Genomic DNA, 19,443 nt, shown 5'->3' on the forward strand with positions numbered 1-19,443 from the left:
CAGCAGGAAGTAGTGCATCTTACAGTCAAATTTGCATTTTTTCCAAGTTTGTTTGCCTGAAGTATGGATCTGTAATAACTAAACTGCCTGAAATCCATCTTTACAATTATTTCTTGGGAGGGGGAGCCAGGTAGAAAAACAGAGAAGGTGAAGTAAATCAGGATGAAAGACACTGGTATTTTGAAAAGCATAGCAAAATTAGGTGCTATTGTGCATGACATAAGGATGCAATTTTCCAATTCAATCCATTTATAGCACATAGAATAGAACTTTCATTAAGGATATGGTCCTAAGCTAAAGCTTCAAAGCAGAGTTTTTTTTCAACCATAAAGGTATCTAGTGTAACAATGGAAACTGTATTATGTACAGTACTTGATGGAAACATTTCTAAAGTGTACACGTTCAACAGTGACATTTCATGTTAAATTAACAAAGATTTGCACTAAATACCAATGAAGTGAAGTGTTACTTTGCTTTAGCTTTGTTGCAGCCATTTCTGATAAAGTACTGGAAATCTGTAAAAATAAATCTAAAACATTACTACCCAGTTTAAAACAGCAAAAATGTTTTAAGAACTGAATAAACCACTATGTAGTATATTGTCTCAATTTTTTGTAACTTATACAAACACAAAATACCATTTCTTTTGACAAGGTTATATATGATTAACCTATATGTTCATATAGTAATGTATAAAAACAACAACATGTATAATTGTGGGGTATTTGTTGTGTACTTTTTTAATTTTTTCAAATGTTTTAAAGTGCAATTGTTTATTATACTGTCATTTTAATTCTTATTAAACTATAACCTGGTCAAAATTATCTAATCATTGATATATGTCCTCTGTGTCTCATTTTGCTAAACATGTAGTTCAGGTTTGCCTTACAAATAGAATTTTCACAGTGCTACAAATGTACTATGTACTCCATAGGATTCAAAGCAGATGGTTCATGAGAGAAAGTAAGATAAGAGTTTCTACTGTATTTGTTTTACAAGACTCTTAGTCAGGGAATGCTCTCAGTGAAGTGTACTTTTGCCACTGCAAGTACTTGATTTGCATTACTAAGACCCCTGGTACTTACTTCTAAGGTGCTAAAGAACACAAAACCCAATTTACACAACCTTTTATTAATAGTTCTTGTGAAGACAATGTAAACAGCATTCCTTCAAGTATCTTAAAAAATTATTTGACAGTGGTTGATTTGAGCAGTGCACACTTCATCTCGGAACTCATACCATACCTGTCATTGAAATTTAGTAAATATTTATAGTGTTATTTCCACTTTAGAATACAAGAGGCAACACCTACTGACTTCAATGGAGTCTAAGTATATGCTAGATTGAATTAAGCCTTGGAGGGCCTAAGTCCATGAAAGATGAATATTCTGTTTGTACAAACTATAGTAAACAGTTTGCTTCTTCCTGGTATATGAAATTCAGGCTATGTCTCCAGAAATCAAGTTAAAAGTTAGATTCGAAAAAGGACTTGGGTTAGCTTGCCTTGGCACAGAAATCTTGACAGACGCACAAACATTAGTGTGATGCAAGGAAGAGCCAGGCACAGGTGAAGATGGACTCAGAGGAAGCAAAACACTCCTTCCTCAGAGGCAAGCCCACGATCCAAGCTGTGGAATATGGCACCTTACACACTTTGTCCCCTCTCTGGCAAGGTGCTGAGCAGCCATCCTCCCTCCATCGCTACAGCCAACTGTGGACACTGCCTCATGCAAAATCCTGCCTGCAGCAAAATAGGCAGAGGGGTAGAGAGCACCTGTGAGCTCCTAGTTCACAAATGTAAACAATAAACATAAAGCAGCCTAACATCTTAGCTGTTATTTTTTCCTGTTATATACAGATCTAGACAATAAACATAATCATTTCTACAGCCAACAACAAGCTTTGTTCCCCATACTACAGGTGAAGAGAAAACCTCTCCTGGAAGCTTATATACTCCTTCTGCTGTTCCGCTCTTGGCATTCAGGATCCACACTTTGCCATCTGTAGATACTGCAGCCAAGAGAATTTTGTTATTTAAGTCATCACTTTGGAAAATGAATGGTGTTCCATATACACTTGAAGTGGCTTCAAATTTCCACAGTAAATTACCCTCCATGTTACAGCAGTAGATAAAGCAGTCGTGAGAGCCAAAAAATATTTCTTGCTTAGTAGAACTTGAGAGGCACGGGGATGAAAACACTGGCCCATTAGTGGAAAACTGCCAAACCTACAGAAAGAACATAACCACTCATTATGAAAGGTTTTTCACATTATCAGTTTTACAGCAACTATAATTTTTTAATAGGCTTGTTGTTGATAGGAGAGCATTTCATTTCAAATGTACTCGATTTTGTGTACTAGTGAGTGCTGGTAAATCCTCGTCAAATTGTAAGTTAGGTTTTACACAGAGAGCAAGCAATAAAAGTCTCATAAAATAGATGTGGAAGAGGGAAGAGTTACTACCTTCTGTGAGGCCCATATAAAGATGGCCAGTTTGGGAAAAGAATATTCTTGGGCTGTTGTACAATTATCAATGAACATCAAGAATCCCGTTAATATGCCATTCTTTGGCAGAAAGGCAGATATTCCTTTTGTAATACAGATTTCCTCTGCTTATGCTAACAATGCACAGATCCCTCCTCAAGGGAGTATCGGTTCTGCAACACTGCTGCAAGCAGCGAGCAGGGCATGGGCTAACATGTATTTTATAATCAGAAAAGGCTTAGGAATTGCCATGTATACTGCATCTCAGGCCAACAAACAGCATCAGTTGTTTTAACACCAAATACAAACTACATTTATCTCCAAAGAACTGAAAAAATACTCTCATTTAATTCAATGTGAAGGCTGACACATATTTTACCGGAATTATGATTTGGCAGTTTTTTGATAAATGCATAAACATTCTAAGAAACCTTTACCTCTGAATAACAACCATCTTACAGAAGAGATAGCTTAAACCTGTTTGAAAAACTCCAAATGAAACCATGTCATTTGCTGGCACTACACTTGACAATTTACTTTGGGTATAAGGTCTGAACTAGAAATCCTCTTACCGCATCAGGTAACTTGAGTCTGTGATTTTGCCATGAACTGCATGGACTACCCTAGGCAAACAGTTTTTCTACTTTCTCCTCTCTCTAACAACAGACATTTCTATTTGGTTCACAAAAAGGTATATGTCAATCATTAAGCCACAGAAAACAGTCATAATAAAGTATCTTATTCAGGGTTTTGTGACAGACATAAAAAACCCAAAACACTTTCTTTCACCTTTTCTCCAGAATGAGTGTAACAATATAAGTTTCCATCCACACACCCAACACAGACGTAGTTCTCATTGCAGTGAGGAGAGGAGAAGAGTGGTTTTCCAAGGCTGCTTTTCCAAATCTTACTCCCCGTCACCTGTAAGTGGCAGCATGGAATACCTGATGCTTAACACAACTATAAGAAATAGCACAAAACAACCCTTCCATCACTGCCTCACCCAGCCATTATATAGTGTGGAAAAAAACCCCAAACCCCCAAACCAAAACAACAACAAAAAAACCCACAGAAAACAAAAATGTAATCAAAAAGTAGCTTTCTCCCATCCAGAATGCATACCAGAAGCAAAAGTACTCTTCAAATCTTATTCCAACAACTGTATAGTGTTTTACACAGGATAGTCAATACCCATTTTTCCTCCCCCTAGGCAAAGCAATAATGATAATTACTAGTGTATTAATAGTGTAGCAGTAGTTCTAATAAATGCCAGATTCAGCTTTTTATTTCATTCCCAGCACCTCAGTATGTGACAAGGACCAATGAAGTAGAGATACCTTGGAATCAAGTTATATTGTTACTCTAGGACATGTGGCAATTCACTATGACTGTCACAATGCATTCCTAGTGTGTCCTGCACGTTCCCCAGGAATTAGGATTATTAATAAAAATAGGAATGTGCAGACTCACTTGTAGGTGGGTTTCTCAACTACCTGTTACTCTGGATTACAGAATAAAAAAATATCTTTTCTTAAGCACAGCCCACTCTAGCTGCAAAACCACACACACTGGTTTCCTAATGGTAGATTGGCTATTACTGAGGACATTTGTACTGGGTGGAAGGTAAAGGTGATTAGGATTGATGCTCTGTGCTGTTGAGTACAAAAACATTAATAACTTCTTCAAGTCCCCGTTCCTTTTATCAAGCAGGACCAGCTGTAAGCCAACAATGCCTCAGAAAACAATGAAACTGCTCCACATCTATCAAGAATGCCATTTCCCCAGTGCAAAGAACAGAACTGCACTCTGAGATTAAAAGGACAGCTCTTAAATATGGGGAGGGAAACAGTAGGAGGAATGAAGGGGCTTCTTTCTCCATTCTGTTCTGATTTCTGTATGTTTTTTTCCAATCCTACTGTCAAAGGAGGAGCGGGCAGGAAAGAAATCTACAGACTTGCTCTCGCTCACTGGTTTTACTGATATGGGACTGACAAGAAACTGATTGCAACTTTACCTACAGTCAGCATGCGAATTTAAGCAAGTCACTTCAGTTCTCCCTATCACCAGATAGATTTCTGAAGTACGAGCACTATTATGGTAACCTTGCATATAATTATAATGCCCCCACATAGAAAATATTTAATGGTAACATATGATCATCTTCCCTTTCATCAGAATAGTGATCTTAACTTCAGAAATACATTTGGTTTCATTTAAACTTGAGATCAGGATGAAAGGCACATAAGCAAAGGTACATACTGGGTTAACAGCCAAGAACAGTCCTCCTAGTGTAGCAACATAGAGGTGATGTGGAAAAGAACTTAGACAAGGAGATGAAAACACAGCTCCACCTTCGCAATGTAACTTCCATATACACACCCTTTTCTGTAAATAATAATATTTCAATTGGAGTTAGAGCTCATCATGTTTACAAAGCCCTTTGAATGTCAAACATTATCAAATACTGTGTTTACTCAGCAAATACTAGTTAAGAAGTGAAGACAATCTACATGCTATGACAGCAACATGTGCCATTGGCCTTCTCTTCCAACAAATAAACTAAATTCAGCTAATCAAAAGGCAGTATCTGCCCCTTTTATTTTTCATCTCCCTCCATCTTCTCATTTATAATATAAGATTCTTTCCCCACCAGAAAACCACAGTTCTATTTCTAACTAGGCACCCTATTCTGAAACACCCATGGAGAATTTAGTAACTAAGAAAATTTGCTTTCAACCAGGACTAATAAGACAAGAACCACAACTGAGAACACCACTGAAACTATTTACTGCCACATAATCCTAACCTTACTTACAGCAGGCCTAACTTTCAGAAGTGTGATTGTGGACTCCTAAGAATACTAACACCAGTGGAACTTCCTCTGGTGTACTACAAACAGAGTCTAAACTGGATATTTATTGTTCTATATGTAAAAGTTAGTCAGTCTTCTTACATAAATATCCAAAGCATACACATGTTGGTCATGTGATCCAACGTAGACCAGTCCACTGGCAGGGTCTACAACTGCAGAGCTTTTCACAGTGTCTCCTGTGACAAAAGTCCAGTGTATTTCTCCATCACTGCTTTGAAGCACATACACTAAGCCATCATAACAACCTATGTGGAATAAAACACAACAGGGGAAAAAAGAATAATGATTATTTGCATTTATGGTGTGATTTATGCTGTTAGTTGCATCACTGCTGGAAAGAAATAAGATTATTCATAAGGTAGAGTTTCAAAATATTTTCCAAAGCTCCTCCGGTGTTTTTAGCTCAAAGGTTTTGCTGATACATTCAAAGATGATTGTTCTGTGTGTTTTTTCTAGGTTACATTTAGAATACACTTATTTCACTGTCTTTCTATCAAATTTCTCAGTAACAGTATTAGAAGACATAGCAAGTTGCTGAAAAGGGAGAATACAAATTTTTTAAATTACCTCTTTGTCTAGTTTTTGTTTCTGAGAACAAAGGTGTTAAAAGAATAAAGTCTGTAAGTTTTCTAATGAAAACCAAACTGTCATCATAGAAACTCCTTCATGTTAATGAAATATTCAACTTTATTATCAAGAGTAAATAGCAATTAAAATACAAACAAAAAGATGGCAACATTAGACTTGCATTAAAAATCCTCACAACTTGGACATCTGTGCTAATCAGTGATTTAGATGTATTAGCTAAAAAGATGACACTAAGATGAACAATGGCAACTCCACTGACAATGGATACAACAAAACCAAAAAATTATCCCAACATATTCTTCACATTTCCAAAAAGAAGAGTCAAATGAGATAATTAAACTGTGAAAAATAGTATGAAGTACCATGTACTGATTTCTAACAATCCATTTTTAAAGACATTTTAAGATTGTATCACCTTTCCATACTTTAAAAAAAACCCCAAAAACCACCAGTTTAAATGCCACACCTTAATCTACCACTAAAAAAGAAACTGTAGCCATTGATTATTCCTTATTAATAAGTTGGGATATAATAAACCGCAAGAGTATATGTTAGATAAGCTCCATCACTCGTTATCATGAAACTTAAATTACTTCTTCCTTCTGTTTCTATTTTACAATAAATGAGTTCTGAGGCAGATATGAAGTTGATGGATGGGGGACAACCAGAGATAAGAAATATGATTCTCTATCATTCATCTTGTATTTAGAAGAAAAAAGAATTTAAAATGAAGGGTGAAACAAAAGACGTACCAACAACAATGAAATTTCCACACTTGGATACACAGGCAGAAGATTCAATACGATCTCCAAGGGTCTTCTCCCATTTTATTTCTCCCAAATCCAGATCAATTGCCTGCATTGCATGGGAGTGAGAGCCAACATATACACATGCAGATACTTTTTCTTTAGCTGGTATTATAACCAGTGGTGATGCATCAACGCATTTTCTTGTGTTTGACTTCCACCTCACGCACAATGCCAACTCTGTCACTGGCAAATGACAACATTCGGCGTGGATTTGCTGAACAGAGGAACAGTCATTTTTATTTGCCTTGTTTTCAACTGTTAAAATTCTATTCTCCAGTTCAGACCCTTGCACATGGCTTTTCATTACACTTGGAGTCTTGGAATGCAGAAAGCATGGCTGCTGTAGTGGTTCCACTCCTACCTGTACTGTATTTTTGGGCTGCATAGAAGACTTAGTGAAATTCATAGGGAAAAAATGATTTCCTCTGTTCAGTGCAATAAATGGCATTAATCCTGAAGCAATCTCAAGACCTCTTTCAGATGTCAGTTTAATATATTTTCCATGGAATTCCTCTCCACCGCTCCCTCTTAATTTTCTTTTCACAACATTGCCAGGATTCATTAACTGTTCTTCATCTGGAAACACCATTTTAAGAATATGTCTGTAAACCTCTTCAACTGAGTGGCTGAGAATAACTTCAAGGAGTCCAGGCACAGCTTTGCCTACTAACATCTCAATTTCATCATAAAATCGTAGCGCCTTTAAGGAGTCTCCACCACTGTACAGAAATACTGCATCTTTAGAAATTCCAGTGGAATCACCTGGAAGACCAAGGACAGACTAGAGAAAAAAAGAAGGAGAGAGATACCACAGGTGTTATACCATGTCACACATATAAAACCTCAAGCGGGGTAGAATCCACCTGAACAACAAGAAGTCCTGCTAAAAATCAACAACTGAGAAAATTCACTGCTCTACAAAAAATCATTGAAACATGTTAGTGCCAACAGAGGGACTGATATATCAAGAATTAGGAGGAACAAGGAAACAGGGAGATACTAGTTCTGTCCTACAAAATGTCTTGCTCAATTCCAATCCTGCAGCCTAAGGAATTAAAGGGAATTGTGATATATATTGATTGGCCATTTTCAATACCATTTATTAAGGACAGCTTTGCAGATAAAACATAGATGCCTTTTAATAAAATCAGTTTAGGTGTTTTATTAATAAAACTTATATAAACTGTTCTTTTTTACTTCTGAATTATTTAAGCCATCTACTTACTGACCTACTTTTAAAGTTATAAGCACTTCAGTTCATGAAAGATTTTGCATTTGGCATTGTTACTAAACAAACAGCAATAACTGTGTCGCCTCTCACTGCACTCCCTGCTTATTAAGCCTGGGTGCAAAGTCCAAATCCTTTGGTTTTGGAAGCCACCTTCTGTTGTCCATAATGGGTCTAGGTCATATCCAATCCCTTGGGTTATCATTTCATAGTCATCAATGCAAAAATTACTGGCACAGACAAATAAATTTACTACATTTACTTGCTCAAGTCCTAAGCCACAGCTAATCCCACTTTCAGGTGAAACTTTTAAGTCCACCTTGGAAAAACAAAGTAATACTGTTTGGCATCATATTTCAATACCTTGGAAAATAAGTCTCTAGCACAGAAATTTAGAAACAATACGAACAGGCAGTCCAAGAGACAGTTGTGCAACTGTGCCATCTATTTAAAAAAAGGAATCTTCAGTTTATAATTACCTTGAGAAATAGGGAACTCTACTAACACAGCAGCTATTTTTTTATCAAGTTTCCATGTCCCAGTTCCTTGTTTTCTTTAGTGATACCTTCTTTTGGCATGAGAAGCAGCATTCAAAAAGCTACTGACAGATTATGTTCTTTCTATGCTAATTGCTTATACCTCATAGCCTTTGGTTTTATCTGATAGAGAAATATAAATGACTCCCTCTCGGCCACTGCAGAGCAACTATATTTAAGTATTAACTGAACAGAAAAGAGCTGTACTGCTTAAATCTATAGGCAGCTAGAATGTTCTGGTTGCATTAGTCATACTTCTTAAAACTGTTTAATTCCTGAGACATGTATAATGATCCACTTGCAAAGATAAAAAGGCAGCTCAAAATACTACCTTCCATAAATACTGCAATCTTTCCCACAATTCCTCTGCGTCACTCAGCTTACTGTCACGCCTTCTGGAGTTTAGATGGTTCTGGTAAATCTTGTTCAGTTCAGACGTATCAACTTTGCCTTTGTAGAAAATAAAGGACAATTTTTTTTCATTGCTCTTTTAGTAGTAACACTTTCAAAACTTGCAGTTTCAAAACTAGTCACTATATTCTTGTATGTACTTTCTTACTCATGCTCTACTGTATCTGCATTTTTTTACACAGTTGATCAACTACATGAAACCCAGTAAGGGTTTTGAAAATTTACCCTCCCACATAATACCACCTTCAAGGCCTGTTTTTTCCTCAGCTGAAGTAAGGGTTCTGTTGCAGATTGCAACAGGAACAACTGAGGAAAGAAATCTGCAGTGTTAAAACTAAATTGATTTTTCCACTACTCTTTGACTCTCAAATGAAACATCACGAAGAAAACATAATACATGGCCATTATTTCCTACTAGGCATTAGTTATCTAATGTACATGTTCTAAAAGCATGAATCAGATACTGCATTTTGGTCAGTAAGAAAAAATAATTTTAAAAAGCAATAGATACCACTAAAACAAGTGGCAAGGGTACTTAATGGCTTCATTTACCATGTGATGTTAAAGGCAAAGCTTTAATCACTACAATCTCATCAGGGACTGCATAAGCTGGTAGATGCTTCTGGAGTTCTTTAAGTGCTTCTCTTTCTTCAAAATCATCTTTGGGTAAAACAAACAGGATAAGTTTTTCCTGTTGATACCAGGTAACTGCACAAGCCTCTACCTGACAAAGAGCTTCAGCAGCCTGTAATTAAAAAATATTAGTCTAGCTTTGAAATGCAAATCTTCATCAATAGAGTAAAAGATGGAAAAAACAATGATTAAAGTGCATGCTTTTAAAAACTGTATTTTTCTCACATTCCTACATAACATCCTATGAAATACCCTCTCTTGTAGCTGAAGCTTGTACTTCACATAAAAATGAACTCAGAGATACATGTATTATTTGCCAAAATGCCATGAATGAGATACAATCCAGGAGTCTGACACTCAATCTTGTAGAATAATCACTATACTCAGTACTTTTCAGATGTTTATACAGTTCTCAATTCTCCTGGAAGAAACCATACAATAAAACAGATTCCCAAGAACTCAGAAAAAACTCCTCCCTAAATTATGTGACTGGATTTTTTATAATACACCCCCAAATTCCTTTAGACTCCTAAAAGTCATCTGAAAACAAGCAAATACCCATTTCTGATGATAACAATGTGTTCCTTATACCTGCCTTTTTGTAGTGGCATAGTCTACTCTGTTGATGTGAGCACTTACCTGCTGCAGACATTCAATATTAAAACGTTTGCCGTGACGTTTAATCTGATTGTCTTTTCGACCCAAGAAGAACAACTTTGCATTCTTCACTCTAACATAATCCCCTGTTTCTCTCATGGTACCCAGTGGCACAGTTACTTCATCATCAAGAAAGCAGATTCGTTCTTCGCCACCTACACAAAAAAAAGATTGTGGTCATATATATTTAATGGCTATCCGTAAATGAAAATCATAAAGAGTGTTTTATCAACTTTTCTTAAACTTTATCGAGCATTATAAGAAATATTGAAAGATTATTATCAATGTCCAAACTTCTGCAATGTACAATTCTGGCTATGCAGTTAATTCAGTTAATACACAGAAATGACTTCAGCTGAGAATGTCAAAATGAAAGAAGGGAGAAAGAAGTCAATATAATGAAGGCACAGTCTGCAGATAAAATGATGGTAATTTCCTGTTCATCATTCCAACAACCTAAAATACCATCAGAAGGTTCCTGGCCCAATCAGAACTTAAAATGCTATATTAATCTGTATATCACAGGCAAATATCAAGTAAAATAATCAATATATTATTAAAACTCAGACAATTAAGAACAGTATCTTAGAAGAATTAGAAATATAAAACAACCTATAAATATTTGTCCCTCGCCTTCAAGAACTGCAGATCCATTGGCATCTCTGACCTCAAGTTTTGTTCCAAGGAGCAGTGATCCCAAAGGTATAGGAAAATCCATTCTAAATATATTAGAGAGAAAAATTGGAAGTCTTTCCCTTCTGAACACAAAACAACTGTCCCAGAAACCAGGTAGCCTGTAGTTTTTTAAAGGACTGGTATTAGACCAAAAGTAGATGCGTGGGACTTCTTTCTACAAATGCTTCTTCTTTAAAAACGTATCAATTTCTTAAAAATTAAAAACCTTATCAGTGTTCATGGGTGTCATTAATATATACCAGAAAAAACCCACAGAATGATAGAAAATAAGGCCTGAATGGACCCTGAAATACCCTGAGAGAACCCCAAGCATTTCAGTTAACTTTTAAGTCTCCCCAATTAAAACATCCATCAAGTCAACCAATTTAAACATGTGCAACTGCTTTTTAACTCGTTTTTCCCTAATTTGAGCTCTTACTCTATTTTAGTAAGTACAGTTAAGAGAAGTTCAGAAAAAGATTTAGAAAACGCTCATTTCAGAAAAGACTGAAATACAAGAAACTATCATTTCAATGTCGTGTATCTATTTATAGACTTCTCTTGAACTACTGACCAACTCCTTCCTTTCCCTTCATTCTCCAGCCTCTTCAAGCAGTTGCAGGACCTCATTTATTGAATATAGAAGCTATTTCTGAGTGGGAGTATAGAATCATGTATTTTCCTCAGTAAAGCAAAACCTAAAGCTTAAAGCAATTTAAAATAACGTTGGCATGGATTCCAGTTTAATTTCTATTTTAAAGTATTACACTTCATGTTTGAACTCAGAGAAAATTAGTTTTACATGAGAATTTAATAATACTTCATGACAATCCACCATTTTTAGTCTTCAAGGGTTTAAGCATCAGGTTAATATATCGCATCATTTGTGCAAACCATCCCATTTTGTAGGACACATTTAACTCAAATTGCATGTATAATTATTATGCCATGGAGTAATTACACATTTCAGAGAGCAAACAAAACACTGAGATAACTGGAAGTACCTTTCATGACTCTATAAAATAATATGGGAAAAAAAAGGCCAAACAAAGGAACAAGTCAGAAACTGAGTGAAAAATGACAGAGTGATAAATGATGAAAGGAAGTCCTTCTTGAAGCTTAAGTAAAATTACTGTGAAACCCTGGGTGAGCCACCGTGGACACATTTCTGTCATCGACACTACTAAAATAGGGGGGAGGAGTGGCTGTACTGGTTCATGAAATAATGGATTAGTCTATTTCTACATAAAACCCAAATGTAACAACTTCTACCAGTGTAAACACTCATGAGGACTCAGTAGTCCTGGTAACAGGAGACTGAGGTTCTATTTCTGGTGATTTTCATCATTCACATGCCAAGCCATTGAGAACAGTGAATTTTCCTACCTAAAATCAGCACTAAAAACCTCCTCAGGAATCTTGTAGCAAGTGGCCCAGCTTGACACTTCAGTAATACCATAGAGATTAAAAATACTTGTTTTGTTCTCCTCGTGCTTCCAACTTTTCAAAAGACTCAGTACGGGAAATGCTTCACCACCAAGGGCTAAGACACGAAGTGACGTATTTGCAGACAACACTCTTGATTTAATAATGTGAGCTCCAAACCTCCTGAGAAGTGTTGGTGTTGCCTGAAAGATACATATTTTTAAAAGAAAAGAGAAAGACCTGTTACATTTTGTCACTATATGTGTACCTCTCTTCCTGCTTTATCATATCTACTGCATAGCTGCCTTATGGATGTACTTTAAAACATCTGTGTATAATAGATGGCATCAACCATCACACTGGTGTTTTGTGAGATTTTGTTGCTTATGTAAGGCCTTTAATGAGTACTGTCAGCACCAACCTATGTTCTTCTGCATGGCTTCTTTACTCAGATGTGTTACGGATTCCCTTTTGTCTCAGCTATTACCTCAAGTGTATGCACATTAGTTCTTATGTTAATTACCTGGAAACAAAAAGCAACACAGTATTCTCTTCATGTTATTGTTTGAACCTTTTTTCCCTTAATTCCAAAATGTTACAGCAAAAATATAACCTATGCATCTGATTAACCTGAATATAGAACATTTAAAGACCTTACATAACACTAAAAATTCCTAGGATGTCAGTTTCTGGGTTGTCCTTGATTTGTGTAAATAGAACAGTTTACAAGAATTAGAATTTCTCAAAGCTTTCACATCACACTAAAATAAGCACGGGGAAAAGATATGAAACTCAAATCCCCCAAACCCAAATCAGTTTCCTTAAACAACTATTTATATAAAACTATTGGTGATGTAGAGTCCTTTCACTGAAAGGAAAAAACTATAAGTCGTTTTACCAGACACATTTCACTCTCATTCTTGCCTACTTTTCTAGTAAGAGGACTGGAAAATTAATGGGATGATTTCTTACCAGACTCTTTTTCTCTAGTAATAGATGAAGACCATCTTCTTTCAACTGATAATTTTAATTTTAGTGAGTTACAGCAGCAACAACAACAACAAAAAAACCCAACCAACCAAAAAAGACGGGAAACATTTACACTCTTCCCTCCCTCATAATCACTTTTTAGATTTTTCAAGTCTTCTCAAAAAAGTTAAGGTGGGAGGTAATGCCTTTCTATTATTTAAGAAGCATCATAAAATTACTCATCCATCAGTTAAGCTGTAAGGAGAACATTTTTGTCAATTATTTGGCTAAGAAGCCCTTCCTTCACTGATTAGGGCAGTGATCAAAAAAAAAAACCCAAACAAACCAAATCAAACTTTTCTTAGAAAGGCATCTCAAAAACCTTCATTCACAAAATTTTGCCCTTCTCTATTACTGCTTAACAAATGTATCTCTAAAAGTCTTAAAGCACATACTTAAAAAATCTTGCTAATAGAGAGAAATATCTGAGACTTTTTTTTCTAAAAACAACTGCGCTAAACTGATCATGAAACTTGTATGTCATAGGATAATGTACACCATTTATAGCAATCTTCAAAAATCAAAGTAAGAGCAGAGAATAGCTACAAAAGATTTGTAACTAATGGATTTTTTTCTGCTGTGGAATCTTCAGCCAGCTACTCACTAATCTTAAATTTACACCCTACGATCTCAACTAACACCATTCTTACCAAAAAAACCAGGAAATGGAACAGGGTCTGGAACAAATCCTACAAGGAGCAGCTGAGGGAGCTGGGGGTGTTTAGCCTGGAGAAAAGGAGGGGCTCAGGGGTGACCTTAGTGCTCTCTACAACTGCCTGAAAGGAGGGTGTAGATAGGTGGGGCTCGGTCTCTTCTCCCAGGTAACAACTGACAGGACAAGAGGAACAGGACAGGACTACAGGCACAGGCTAGGCTTATTCAGCCACACTGAATAAGTAATTCAAGTAAATTTTGCAAACTTTAAAACTATTAAAATTGACATCATACAGAAGATGACCTACTTAAGACATAAGAGATGCATGAAGCCTCACCAGGTGACATGAAAACAGTAAGTACTGCTCTGAAATCAATTGTTACCTTGTTCTCGTTATTGTAAAAATGACAAACAGTTTACCACCATATATATAGCACTGGTTTAGTTGTACTTTTAGCATAAAAACTACCATTAAAAGTAGTTTATGACTAAAGGCTCCAAGATCAAGCCCATTAAAAAGTGCTTTAAATGTCTGTAACAGTTTACTCTATTACCAGATTCTTCACAACAAAAAGTTTAATTAACAGAATACTTAATTTAATTCTTAATAAGTAAAGGTTTCTTAAAATAGTATTTAGCTCAGTGTTTTCTATCACAAAATGTTTGAGGTTTTGATCAAATGGTAATTTTTTAGACAGCTAGCACTCTACAACAAAAAGGATAGCTATTGCCTTTGAGCAAGAACACTCCTGGTCCTATTAACATTAGCATCTAGGCTGATGAAAAAGCAGTACACCTTAGCAAAAGTGAGAAGCAAGACACTGGAGACACTTAGGTTTTGCCTACCTGCAACACTGTCACATGGTGGTGGTGAAACAGAGCAGCAGAGAGCTCCACAGGCATCATTTTCACAGTGTTTGGTACGACAAGAATAGAGGCTCCACTTGTTAGAGCGATGAACAGTTCAACCACAGACGGGTCAAATGTGAGAGGAGAAGCCAGGAATAGCACATCATCCTGTGTGATCTCAAAAATGGATCTAAAATAGGAAAGCTAGGAATTACAAATCTGATGCATGCGGTCAAAAAAGCCTTCCAAACTAGAAGAATGAAAGCATGAAAGAAATGTGCATTAGCAAAGCTCAGATCTTAAGGGCTCCGAGTATGTGGACAGGTAATTTGAGCAAGAGCTCCTGGACTGTAACTGCTGATTTCACTAATGATGTGTTTTATGAAGATACCCGCCATATTACACACCAACAGAGTTCACTGAAAGGCATATTTCAACTAACAGATGCTCATTAAAAAAAAAGGATTAAAAAAAAAAACAAAGGAAAAGAAAAAAAAAGGAAGAAAAAAGATTTTATTTTCCATAATAGATTTGTTTTTATATGAAATGAAACAGAAAGAAACCTGCATAGCCTAAAAAGGAATGAAGACTTAAAAACTACAGAACACAGTAAATATAACTGTGAACAAATGATTCATTTTGTTGTCTATTTCTTTTAAGCCACAAGCCAGACGACGATACAAAACTTAGAGCAACAGCATACTATTTGAAGCACAGCCCTCAAAAATGAAGGCAAAGCACCATATAATACTGATAGAGAAAAGAAGTTTTATGATTCTGCTTGGAAATAAAAGCAAAAAACCACAAAGGCAGATAAGGAGGAAGAAGCCTAGCTGTGTCAGCAAAAACCCTACCTACACTCCTCTGAAGTATTAAAAAAAAATCCTTAAAACATCAAATTTGTAAAAGCATTTGAAAGGAAAACTGAAAACCACACTTACTTAAGATGCTGAATATTTGGCACTATACATTTATGAGGCACTCTGACTATTTTGGGGATCCCTGTAGTTCCTGATGTATGCAGGACATATGCTAAAGTGTGTTTCTGGCCAGCATCCATGTATCCTCCTTCTGATGTTTTTACTTTGGTTTGATCTGGGCAAATGGTATATCCTGGCTGTGAGTTATCCACAGCTTTGAAAGGTTCACATTTACTTCTCATATTGTCTGCTTGTGAACTTAAATCAGTGTTGCTTGAGCTCATTTGGAAGAGAGTTAAACCAATATGTTCTATGGCGGAGGAATTGTGGTAAAAACAGCCAGGATGGGACATCCGGAATTTCTGCAAGAGAAAATGAACAACTCAGACAGTGGAAGTCAGGAGGCACTGTTGTTGTTCTACTGTGTGCAATGAAATAGGAAACAGCATTTCATACAAACAAACTGTGATTTTTTATACCTCCACTTTTGGAGGACACACATCAGACAGTTACAAGCTCATGTATTTCTATAAATTGAGTGAACACAGACTTCATGAATATGAAATAAACAGTTATCTGAGCAAATTAAAAAAGAAAGAAATATACAAAAGAACGCTGCAGAAGACCAAGGAATCTGAATTATAACTTGTCTACTCCCTTTGCAATGAGTGAGGGTGTAAGATTTGAGAGGAGTTAGACAAAGATAAACCAAAGTATTAAATGCAGGAGCTTATTTTAATTATTGCAGATTTCCAGCTCTCAACCTTGACATATAAAGAAACAAGTCTGGAAAAGTCTTCCGATGTTAGTGACCAACAAGGCTGCCTGAACAACAGTGTAACAGGAAAGACGGCACTTTCTTTTTGAAGAGGGAAGAAGCATTTTGTACTTCTGATTTTAAAGATGTTCTTTTCTGAATAAGAAGGACAACCCTTTGCCATGAAAAAACAAAAGCACTCCATCCAAGCTTATTAAAACAGAATTCAATCTGCATATCTACATGTTTAAACTGCTCTTTAATGCTTCCTGTAGAACCATGAACACTTACATTCGTTTTGTCATTCTCAACAAGAATATATTGAAGATTGCTTTTCTTCATGAAGTAAGTGGATATGGCTGGTGGTGCATCTGGATCAATAGGTGAATAGGCAGCTGGAACTTGAAGGATTCTAATAAAACACAAATGTTTTAAACAATTAAAAAAAACCATAAGAAAATCCTCCTAGATTTTTCTAGAATTTCTTTAGACTTTTATAGTTGCCTGAGCTAGAAAATGTAGTCATGACTTTTAAAGATCTTGTTGGTAACCAAGTAGGATGAAAATCAGTGTTGCCTTTTGTTTTTTTACTGCAAGGCAAAAGATTAAAGCTAGATGAAAACATTCAATATTTCTGGCCAAGCAAGTCAGCGACGACAAAAGGTATCACTGACATCAACACTGTCACATTTTAAAACCTGCTACTGACTAGAACAGAAACATAAGCTTTCCATTTACCCACATACAACATGTACGAACGTATTCTAAAAAGTACCAAAGGCCTGCACGCTGAAAACACTTTTCCACGAGTCTAAAGAATGCAGCGTAAGAAAATCTAAGCACTCACTGGGATGTCTTTCCTACACGGCAGGCGGAGGGGCTCCCTGCCCCGCGCTCCCGCTCACTGCCCCCTCTAGCGGCGCTCCCGGATAACCACAAGCGCTGGAATTCGCTACCGCCCCGAAAATCAAAGCGAGTAAGTGGCGACTAAAGTATGAAGGGTCCCCAAAAAACCTCACATTTGCTCTGCTCTTGGGTTCTGTACTGTACGTGTGTCCTGTACTGTACGTGCAATTTATTATACTTCCTCTCTGTGCAAGTGGTTTGCCACTGCAGTAACGCCAAGGTCCTGAATGGAGACATGCGAACAGCAGCATCCTGCACGCTCCTAGAGCCGCTTGTGTCAGTAAGCATGTAATGGGATACAGGACAAATCAGGCTGCAAGGGACCTCAGTACGCCGAGTTCGACCTCCTGCTCAGGCAGAGCCAGCTATGACACCAGACCAGGTTGTCCAGGTCTTTGTCCAGTCAGGTTTTGAACACCTCCAGGGATGGTGCCTGCACAACATTTCAGAGCAACCTGCTCCACTGCTGCACTGGGGCAAAAGCATTTCCTGACCAGTGAGAAAGTTCCTCAGTGCTTGTGGGAGGTTTATGATTACAGTGCTTGCTCACTCCACTGAAATCCTCATACTCCACTGTGGTACCTCTTCTTGTGCCATTGTGTATTTTACATGTGGTGTGACAAAAGGAAAATCCCGACACAGTCCATGCCCCAGGAAGCACAACTACTGCTGTATTCATCACCTGACAAAAATATGCTTGTGATCCTGTGATTGTCTAATACATCATAAATGCCAGAAATACAAAAGATACTTATATAAAAGATCCAAACATTAGAACTCATCAACAGGAGCAGGATTTTAAAAATTGCTGGATTAACATGAGTGTTGTGATCACATGCATTTCAACTTCCTAGCCATTAGTTAATCAATATCGCTTTAGTGTTACACTGCTCATTACTTTCTGCAATATTTGTAATGGAACATTAAATGTATATTCATTTAGCTTAAAACACGGAATTGGCATTCAGAGCATCTCTTTGCCAGCAAGACAACACATTAAAAAAACCTGCACAGTTCTTTTCTCAATAGATGTTTCTGTCAGATCACTTCCAGTTGAAAACAAGCAGAACAAAGATACTAGTCATTAATTTTTCTGTATTCCTATAAACATGCTAAATCACTTTTAATGAAAGCATGCAGTTACAGAGAGTTTACAACTTTAGAACTTAAGATTCAGAAATATTTTAGCAATGTCTTTTCAAAAAATCGTAACATTGCCATCTTTTTCCCTAAACGACGCAAGACCCAGCACCCTGACTGCACTACTATGCTATTACTATATTTTTTGTTGTTATTAGAAATCTAAACAAACTGTAAATTTTGCTTTAACAGAGATGACCCTTAGAAAACCAACAGAGTGCAAGCATTCAAACCATTACCCCAAGATCCAAGACGGCAGGTTTATTCCTGGATAGCAGTAAAGGCCTATTTCACATTTGCCTTGGTGGTCACAGTGCTTCTGAAGGAAAGCTGTCAGTTCTACGGCAAGCTCGACCACCGTGGCGTAGGTGTAGAAGGCTGGAGGTTTCCCAGTGCATTCATCAAACCAAACTGCTGCTCTGTCCGAGTGCAGGCTGGCTGCAGGAGCCACCAGCTCCTGAAGCGTCATTGCGGCTGCATCGCTTCAGTCCCCCTGCAAGAACCAGAGCAGACTGCACTGTCACCTCCTCACTTTCAACACTTCAGTCGGACTATAAGGCACACAAAACACTACCAGGAAGGAAAAAAAAAGAGATCCATGGCAGAGAACACACAGCTCTATCATACCTTAGACTGCACAAGGTGCAAAGCTGTATTCTTGACTTGTACAGAGGTAGTTTGTTCCTCACCGGTACACTTTTATTTTTATAAAGCTGGGCATCACTGAATTAATAACTTCACTAACACAACTTAATTCATAACTCTTTCAATGGAATTGTGAAATACGAATCGTTCCTTCACAAGCAGAAACTCGCAACACGTGAACTTTTAGGGCACTGCTGGTGCTGGTGCCCGCTTCTGCCCCACGA

The 19,443-nt window shown here is 37.0% G+C and overlaps 2 protein-coding genes across 10 annotated transcripts in view; one reads left to right on the forward strand and one right to left on the reverse strand.

Moving 5' to 3' along the window:
• Positions 1–834, forward strand: part of KIAA1211 (KIAA1211 ortholog) — a 133,848-nt gene extending 133,014 nt beyond the window's left edge. For all 8 annotated transcript variants that reach the window (XM_017744362.1, XM_017744361.1, XM_017744359.1 and 5 more), the window contains one exon: positions 1–834. This exon is cut by the window's left edge and continues 1,993 nt beyond it. The gene's annotated coding sequence lies outside the window, so the exon portion shown is untranslated.
• Positions 835–1,110: 276 nt separating this feature from the next.
• AASDH (aminoadipate-semialdehyde dehydrogenase) lies at positions 1,111–19,437 on the reverse strand. 2 transcript variants are annotated; one of them, XM_008641431.2, is made up of 15 exons: positions 19,202–19,437; positions 18,814–19,067; positions 16,820–16,940; positions 15,793–16,133; positions 14,849–15,041; positions 12,280–12,521; positions 10,831–10,937; positions 10,201–10,373; positions 9,481–9,673; positions 8,849–8,967; positions 6,697–7,534; positions 5,438–5,601; positions 4,744–4,869; positions 3,274–3,405; positions 1,111–2,227 (listed from the first exon to the last, which is right to left on the reverse strand). In XM_008641431.2, exons 2-15 carry the CDS (start codon positions 19,041–19,043, stop codon positions 1,829–1,831), a joined length of 3,378 nt encoding a protein of 1,125 aa, XP_008639653.1. In that variant the 5' UTR covers positions 19,044–19,067; positions 19,202–19,437; the 3' UTR covers positions 1,111–1,828. The 2 variants fall into 2 exon arrangements, with proteins under 2 accessions (XP_008639653.1, XP_017599856.1); XM_017744367.1 differs by lacking the exons at positions 10,831–10,937; positions 15,793–16,133; positions 16,820–16,940; positions 18,814–19,067; positions 19,202–19,437 and having other exon boundaries at positions 14,849–14,970.
• Positions 19,438–19,443: the final 6 nt, after the last annotated feature.

This window comes from Corvus brachyrhynchos, unplaced genomic scaffold, assembly GCF_000691975.1.
Source record: "Corvus brachyrhynchos isolate BGI_N302 unplaced genomic scaffold, ASM69197v1 scaffold17, whole genome shotgun sequence".
Lineage (NCBI taxonomy): Eukaryota > Metazoa > Chordata > Aves > Passeriformes > Corvidae > Corvus > Corvus brachyrhynchos.